Genomic DNA, 9155 nt, shown 5'->3' on the forward strand with positions numbered 1-9155 from the left:
GATGTGAAACATGACGATTAGGCGGCGCAGCAGGTGAAGAGTGAAGATTACTGATTGTCAATAAACGATAAAATAAATCTAGCAACAGGAAAGAAACTAAAGTGGACATAACAATAAATCAAGAGAGGATAATACTAATCAAAGGAAACTAAATGGGAATGAATGAAGAACAAAATGCAAGAATAAACTAAGAAAAAACTAAAGTAAATACAGAGGAATAAACTGGTGTGGCAAGACCTTTAGAGTAATAATTAATACAGAGACTGTATGGCAAGAATAAACAGACACTATTTCCAGATAAAAAGTAAAATAATATTGTTGAAGTGCCATGGGTTTGTTGAGACCATATCTAATACTGAGAATAAATATACTTACAGACCATAACAGTAAATAACTTATCACTTATTTATGTTTTTAATTATATTTGATATATTCATTTCTTCAATATTATTTTTCATGTCAGTGTTAATGTCATGAGGCTGACAACTCCATGACACTTTCAGTTTGACTCATTAGGATTTGATGAAGAACCAGATTTGTTCTTTGTAATCTCTGTCCAGTAAAACTATTAATCTATAAATCAATAGACACGTCTATATAAAGATATAATCCATGTTTCTGTCTCATATTTGTACGGCATTAAAAGGACCTGGAACTTTTGTTTTTCCACTGAAAGCTCTGGTTTGCACAATAAATGCCATGTGGGTGAAATTTTATGGATGATGCTCTGATGTCCCATTCTCCTGAAGGCAGCACAGAGCTGCACCACCAGAAACTCACAAAAACACTGAAGAGAAGAAGAGCTATGATTAATGTAGTTACAGTTCTATCCATGTTTTAATGTTGCAGAGCTCAGTCGTTTTGCAAATAGATCAAAGTTTAAACTGGCATGTTGAACATCTTTTATCTGATCATTTTGTGCAAGATTTAACAACTAGAAAATGGCACAAAATAAGAATATTTTTTCCACTCTGATTGGCTGCTGTTAGGCCTACAGATTTTAACTTGAATGTTCATTGCATTTTTTGTAGACGCCTGTGAAAATAATTTCTATTCCCATGGCTTTTTTGTTCTCTGGGAAATTATTTTTGAAAAATATAGAAACAAGCATAAAAATCAAAACATCTATAATAGTGATAATAATATTAATGATAAAATAATGGTCAGTGCAAAGTAGCCTGCAAATTCTTTGGTGGGGGGCGGTGAGGGACCTGGATAAAGGCTAGTGGGGCGCTGGACCGAAAAAGGTTGAGAAATACTGTTCTAGACACATAATGACAAATAAAAAACCTTACGTCTAATTGTTTGAGATGTACCGGAATACAATTATTAGACCAAAATTACAGACAATTGTAGTAAGTAACAACCACATATGATTTCTGATTTCTTTTTTAAAACATTGCAATCCTTAGCTCCTGCTAAATGAGTTGGACATACAACACCTGTACCTCAGTGTGAAACTACATCACCTCACCTGTTGCTTAGGAACACTTTTCTTGACACAACTGAGGGTCTTACGACTGTAACCTTCACCACCCAGATGAACTCTGACAGCTCCAGACTCCAGAGGGTCAGCTGTCATTTTGGGATACATATGTAAAACCTCCTGGGAAAAAAAAGGGATGTTTCAGCTGAACTCTTCCAGTAGTGTGTTTGGTAATAATGATCGTAAGGTTTTGGAATGTAACTGAGAGACCACAGAAGAAGAATGTAAAGGCCCACCTGATGCTGAACACTCATATTGATTCTTCTCAACAGCCTCTTCTTCTGTTCACTCAGCAAGCTGTCGATCTTCCTCATTGGAGGGAGGTACAGCTCATCTAAGCAGTCAGAACAACAGTCCTTCACTTTTAACTTTGCCTTCTTCCTGTTTTTTTATAATGATGGGTTTTCTTTTCATGATGAATAATAAACAATACAGCTTCAAGGATTTTTTAAATCATAAACAGAGCACAAAATTTGTTCAAAGTTATACCTGCAGGCTTAAATATATACATATGTCATTACCTAAAATTGGGTTAAATATCTTTTAGCAATTTGAAGAAAAATAGCCCATATTCTAGCCCATAAGCAAGATTTGGGCATTATTCTCTCACAATAACTTAAATGTTGTCCTTTATTGAGCTACAGAGAAAGACCAGGAAATCATCTAAAATTGGTGCTGATGATGGGGGTTTATGATATCTGACCAACACGCAGGCTCTTTCCTCTGTATTGTAGTAAACAATCATGTTTTTACAAGTCTGTAGTTGTACATTGCAAAAATCTTACCAAGTATTTTTGGACTACTTTCTAGTGCATAATGTCATTGTACGGTTGAAATAAAACAAAACTCATTTACAAGTAACTTTTCAGCATGAAATAGGAACTTGTTGTAAGTCAATAATTCCTTAATATTGATGAAAAAGTACTCATTATAAGTGAAATAATCTGCCAGTAGAAAAAGACATTTTTTCCATATTAAATATAAATGAAAATGTCTTGTTCCAATGGCAGATTATTTTACTTGTTGCTAGTACTTTTTCATCATTATGAATTAATTAATTATTGACTTAAAACTATTATGCTGAGAAGTTACTGGCAAATTAGTATTTCAAGTGTACTATGACATTTGCACTAGAAACTAGACTAAAAGCTGCTTGGTAAGATTTTGTGTTTTTGAAGTGCGTTGTCCATGTGAGACTCACCATCAGTGTCCTCCAGAGCCTGGATCATATCAGGGTCGAGTGCTGTGCTCACCAGCATCTCCACATAGCTCTTGAACATTTCCCTCATGGCCCGGATGCTGATGCCTCCCCACACCGGGCCTAGAGCATGGAGACGCTGCAGTGAGGGGGGTGGACACAGCGCAGTGGCAACTCTTAGTTTTATAGGGTTTTTTTTTTTTTAGCAAGTAATACTTATATTATTTTTTAAGTAAATGGCTTGTACTTGTGTAGCTCTTTAGCAAGATCAGAGGACCTCAAAACGCTTAACATGACATTCAGTCATTCATCCGTTCACACACACATTCACACATTAATGGTGGCAAGCTACGAGATAGTACCCAGAGCTTTTGCTGGGGCAGTCTCACCCCAGCAGAGGCCCTCTGACCCCACCAGCAGGCAGGGCAGGTGAAGTGTCTTATTTAAAGTGTACAACAATATTTGCATTAGAAACTAGACACATGGTCAGATTTTGTGTTTTTACAATGTGTTTCAAAAAGGGGCTAAGATCAGCAGAGGTTCTCGACTGCTGGAGAACTTCAAATTTTTTCCTCCACATGTCCCAAACAATCAGAAGGGAAATTCATTTTCAGGAGTCTTTACCTGTTCATCTTTATACTTCAGGCAGAATTTCAACGTCTATCAATAGTTTTCTTGGATGAAAAAAAACCTCCTTCCTTTGGACCAGGAGAAAATGAGTTGAAAACTGTTTTCGCACATAAAATGTCATGCACTATTGCGGTATTTTGGTGCACATTCAACTTTAGATTATGATGGGTGGTCTAGGTTAGTTTTGCCTGGCTTTAAGACTAGTTCTTATTAATCATGCCTTCTTCAGGCAGGACTGATAGGTGGTGTGGTGTCTTTCCTGCTCTCTGGGCGCGCGTGTGGACAGACACGTGCTGAGGGTTTTGGGGCAATGCCCACAGTTAGCCGTGTATGCAGGTTTAATTTGTCATTTGCTTGCTTGTTTGTGTTGCTATTTTGTTTCTTGGTTTCATTTGCATTTTTTTTGCTGTTTGGTGTGCAATGTTCTTTTTTTTTTCTTTTTTGCATTAATAATTTTTTGTTAGTTATCGATTGGGTTTGAGGATACAATTTACTGTTGAAGAGCTAATGTGCAAAATATATGTTGTGTATTTGGTGCAGTTTGGAAATTGTACTTTATGCAAAGTACAATTTCAGACTGCCGTCTGCACCACCTCTCTGTTGTCTTGACCTGGCACAGCCTTTTTGTAAACAGTGGGAATCTGAATAGTCCTGAGCCTATAACCGCAGGTGGAGTTGTTGGTCATAATATTTCATAATTTAAATTTCAGACACCGTTTCTGTCACACTATGTGCATCCTATCCCATTTCACCACAATCTGAAAATAAAACTGAAGTCATAAAAACATTTGCGTCACTGAGAGTGGACAGAATGAGATGGATATGTACAGCCATATTCACACAGAGCTGACCTTCATCGTCACTGGGCCGGGAGGAGTCAGACTCAGAGGATGAGGACGGTACCTCCTTCAGCCACTTCTTCCTCTTCTTTGGTGGAGGCTCGGCTCTGTCTTTAGAAATCTTGTTTTTCTCTCCTCCTCTCTTCTCTTCTTTCACTCTTAAGATCTCCAAGCTGCTATCTTTTCCTTGTCTCTTTTCTTTCTCAACATCTCTTCTTTCCCTTCCTTTCTGCTCACTTTGCTTTTCTCTCAATTCCTTCTGCTGTTTAAGGATTTCCCTCCTTTCTCCTTTCTCTTTCTGTTCTTTCTCCTTCTGTTCAGTCTCTTGTCTCAGTCTTTCTCTTAACTCTTGTTCCTGTTTCTCCTTCTCTCTCTTCTCCATCTGCTCTCTTTCACTGCTATTTTCCTCTCTTTTTCTCTCCTCTCTCCCTGTCTGCTCATTCATCCTCTCTATATCTCTCTCTGTTCCTCTGAACTCCCTCTGTTTTCGCTTTCTTTCTCTCATTATTTTTTCTTTCTCTTTATGCTCCCTCTCTTGTTTCTCCTTTTCCTCTCTTCTCTCTCTCTCTTTGAGCTCCCTTTCTATTTTCTCTCTGTGTTCTCTCTCTCGTTCCTTTCCTCTGGCTCTCTGCTCCTGCATCTCTTTTTCTTTCTGTCTCTCCTTGTCTCTGTCATCTCTCTCCACTCGGGACTGGTTCTGACTCTGAATGCTCTGCACCTGTTTAGTCAGAGACTGCCGTCTGTTAGACAGTTGGATGGAAGAATAGGACAGACATAGTGAGCGCCTCTCATCAGCCTCAAGGAGCTGGATAATGAATCTGAAGTCAGAGGAGAAAGTGAACCTGCAGCCTTACCTTAGGGCCAGGCCGGCTCGGTGCCAAGGCTTGCGAGAACACACCCGGACGTAGTCCTTCTTGTTGACGTTCTCCAGGAACTTCACATACAGACGCTGGTAGCACATTTTGGCATCCCCAAAGTAGCCCAGATACTGAGGGAAAATGTTATTCACTTGGTTATTCACTTATTCACATTAACTTCTGTTATGAGTTACTGCAATTTTATGTGACAGACACACCAAGTGCATCCATGTAATGTGGAAGAAAAATGATGAATCATTTTTCAAATGTTTACAAATGAAAGTCTGAGAAGTGTAGCCATGAACAATCAACCTAATTTACTTTGACACCTCTAAGATCCAGCACAGAGAAATTTAAAGTTTTAAGCTCACTGGACCACCAGTAAGACATTGGTGGTCCAGTGTATCACCACTGGACCAGAGTCATGTGGTGATACAGACATATAAAGCTGAGTGTCATCAGCATATATTTGGTAGGAGACATTGAAGTATGCTAAAATCTGAGCTATGCAGCTCATATGGATCCTTAAAGGGGAAATATTATGTATTTTCTAGGCACATCAGTGCCATTTTATAGCATACTCACATAACTATACTACCTTTAGTTATAAAAATGTTATATATATCAAATGACTTAAAAAAATTGGCTTTGTAATTTAATGCCTTGATATTGGGTCTCTGTCTCTTTAAAAAATCCTACTCTTTCTGAAACTACATCTTCAGGAGTTTCAGAAAGCAAAGCGCTGTTTAGGAGTTGCACTGAGAAGTTGTACAATGAGCGCAGTTCCACCAGGAGTTTGCTAATTGTTGCTGGCTAGTCTGAAGGAGCTGACTGGGGAGTTGTGGGGGAGGGCTGATCTGAGGTGGAAGCTCTGAAGTTTGGAAATTACAGCTCCGAGGAGGAGCTGTATGTTAAAGACAGAGCTAGGGCCACCCCAGTGTTTGCACAGCTGAATGGTTTCCACGGGAGATTAAAGGATTTCTCAAACATGCATTAAAAAATAAGGCAACAGTCTAGGTGTGTTTTTGATGAAGGAATAATATAACATTTTGAAAACTCAAAACAGTAATTTTTACATAATACTGACCCTTTATGGTCCTGTTAAGTTCAGACCTAAATCCAACTGAGAATCTGCAGCAAGACTTAAAAACTGAAGTTCCAAAAACATTCCATTCAATTTGACTGAGTTTGAGTTAGGAAGAATAGGCAGAAATACACAAAGCTAGTAGAGACGTAACTTTAGTGAAAGGTACTTCTAAAAAGTGGAATTCAAGATGGCCAAAAACAAAAAACAACACTTTTGAGCAATTTATTTACAAAATAAAGAATCCATTCTTCCAACTTTTTGATTCTCTACCACTTCATGTTGGTCTGTCGCATAAAATCTCATGAGACACACTGAAATCTGAGATTATAGGGTGAGTGATGGAGTGATGGATGGATGGATGGATGGATGGATGGATGGATGGATGGATGGATGGATGGATGGATGGATGGATGGATGGATGGATGGATGACAAAATCCAAAAACAATTCAAAGGGTATGAATACTTATACTAAGAATATGTACTTTGGAAAACTCACATTGCTGGTTGCACAGAACTGTCTTTGGCCATCTTTAATCTCTGGGCTGAATTTCTGGAGCAAAGCTTTCTGGACTCTCCATATTGGTGGAGGTTCTCGGCCTGTCTGCAAAGCCATCTATAAATACAAAGAAACAACTCAGGTCATTTGATAGTGAATATTTTATTCACACCACTTTCAGTTGATACCAGATACACTATATTGTATGTATTCAATGGATGGAAAAATGTTTGCTCATCCATCCAAATGATCAGAATCAGGTGTTCCAATCACTTCCATTTTATACACGCAGGTGTATAAAATTAAGCACCTAGGAATGCTTGACAAATATTTGTTAAACAATGGCTCACTCTCATGAGCTCAGTGAATTCCAGCATGGAACTGTGATAGGATCCCACCTCTGCAACAAATTCAGTTGTGAAATTTTCTCACTCCTAAATATTCCACAGTCAACTGCCAGCTGTATTATAAGAAAATGGAAGCCACCAAGTGGTAGGCCACGCAAACTGACGGAGTGAGGTCAGCAGAGGAGAGACGCATGCAGTGTAAATTTGGGATGACATATATCAGGGGTGTCCAAAGTCAGTCCTCGAGGGCTGGCATCCTGCATGTTTTAGGTCTCTCCCTGGTTTAGTACACCTGCATCAAATGATGGCTCATTAGAAGGCCTAAGGACAACATTGACTTGCTGAGGAGGTTGTTACAACCACTAGAGAGAGGACTAAAACATGCAGGATGCCGGCCCTCGAGGGCCGACTTTGGACACCCCTGACATAGATGTTGAGTTGCATGAAGCAGTAATGGACCTTACCAAGCTCCGCCCAGAAATGCCCCCTAAAATCCCACGTGGCTGCATGGCTCACAAACAAAGCCTCGCGGAGCTTAGTTTCTATGTGTAAACATGGCGTCTTTCACTTCGATTGACTCTCTGCAGAGTATTTCTGAGTCGATTAGTGTAGCATTTCTGCCGGATTTTCAAAAAATATCAGCCACGACAATGGACAGGGGAACCAACAAGTGACATAAAGATGTTTGAGCCACGCGATGCTTCCAACATTGTGCGCGTCACAGCGAAATGCTACCGGTCGATGAGGAAAACAGCAGATCCTCACACCCTCAGCATAAATATAGCTGTGGACAAGATCACTGATGCCTATTGTTCTTGCAAGGCTGTGTAAGTAGGGCATTCATGGTTTTGAGGGTTACTTTTTAAATTAGTGATTTCTGTTGTTGGCAAACAACAGAACAGGATGAGTGTGCCTAGGCCTGACACACTGTACTCGGTGCTAGCGTGGCTAACACGAATACAATTTAGTAAAAAGCCTTTTCAGGTAAAATAAAATCTTTAATGCATGTCAGATACGATACACATTGCATATTGATCTGTTCAGCTAACGTAAGACTGTGTAACAGACAGGCTTCAAGGTGTAGAAGGTGTACCGGTACTGCCATTATGCGAGACAGCAGGCGCAAATTGTGACACCGCACCTACTAATGGCACTTCCGGTGGCAGGTGTCATTACGCGCCACAAGTGCCACTGTTTTCGGGACTAGCTGCCAGTGTTGTCACTGACTTCGGCTGACCTCGGCACCTCGTACTGGCACTTCCGCTGACACGTCACAAGTGCCACTGTTTTCGGGACTAGCTGCCAGTGTTGTCACTGACTTCGGCTGACTTCGGCTAACCTCGGCACCTCATACTGGCACTTCCTCTGACACCTGCCATTAGTGCCACTGTTTTCGGGACTAGCTGCCAGTGTTGTCACTGACTTCGGCTGACTTTGGCTGACCTCGGCACCTCATACTTGCACTTCCGCTGACACCTGCCATTAGTGCCACTGTTTTTGGGACTAGCTGCCAGTGTTGTCACTGACTTCGGCTGACTTCGGCACCTTCCAAGGGTTGCCGCTACCTCATACTGGCACCTCCCACGCCTCACGGACCGCTCTCGCCTGTTTTCGCTGACGAGATTTAGGGCGGCCCTCTTAGAGCGGTCGACCGCTCCACTCAGCGTTATACGTTGGACAGGCACAATGACGTATTTGAGCATTGAATTTTTCATAACACGCTGTTTTGTTACTGGAAACCTTATACAAACAGCTATATTTACAAACAATTTTATTTTAAAGGTTTTTTTTTATTGTATTATACATAGTTAAGCATATTTAAATATGCTTTGTGGGGAAAACAATAGAATAGTAATAGAATATTCTTTGGTGACAGCTTCTGTGTCAGATTTAATATGAATTAATTTATAATTAATGAAAACAATGGTGGATCTGGCACAAAATATTGCATTTTGTTGAGAAAATAAATTTAAAATAAGCTAGTTTTAAAACTTAACATGTCTTGATTCAAATGGCCTAAATTGTGGTTTTAAATCAGTAACTTATTCTGGCCGGTTGACCTTTATTTTACCTGTAGTTACAGCAGATGGTTTGCTAGGATCGTTTGAACTGCCTTTTGTCTGTGTGGAGGGCAGTACAGGGAAGGTTCTGGCTTTTCGCCCTAATTTGTGAAGGGCCGTAAACACTGCAGGGGTTTTAGGCTTCAGATAAGGG

At 40.0% G+C, this 9155-nt stretch overlaps 1 protein-coding gene across 5 annotated transcripts in view; it reads right to left on the reverse strand.

Annotated features, from left to right (window-relative positions):
• Positions 1-1265: 1265 nt before the first annotated feature.
• The window catches only part of LOC103154717 (proline-rich protein 12-like), an 88280-nt gene continuing 80390 nt past the window's right edge, over positions 1266-9155 (reverse strand). For 3 of the 5 annotated variants that reach the window (XM_016662947.1, XM_016662948.1, XM_016662946.1), the window contains 6 exons: positions 6595-6711; positions 5008-5141; positions 4166-4893; positions 2688-2807; positions 1723-1820; positions 1266-1606 (listed from right to left, as the gene is read on the reverse strand). In XM_016662947.1, the coding sequence (XP_016518433.1) occupies positions 1466-1606; positions 1723-1820; positions 2688-2807; positions 4166-4893; positions 5008-5141; positions 6595-6711 (1338 nt within the window). In that variant the 3' untranslated portion in view covers positions 1266-1465. Of the gene's footprint in view, positions 1607-1722; positions 1821-2687; positions 2824-4165; positions 4894-5007; positions 5142-6594; positions 6712-9155 lie in introns of those variants that run through there. The other 2 variants (XM_016662950.1, XM_016662949.1) reach the window with 2 other exon arrangements.

The sequence above is a fragment of the Poecilia formosa genome, unplaced genomic scaffold, assembly GCF_000485575.1.
Source record: "Poecilia formosa unplaced genomic scaffold, Poecilia_formosa-5.1.2 Scaffold396, whole genome shotgun sequence".
Classification (NCBI taxonomy): domain Eukaryota; kingdom Metazoa; phylum Chordata; class Actinopteri; order Cyprinodontiformes; family Poeciliidae; genus Poecilia; species Poecilia formosa.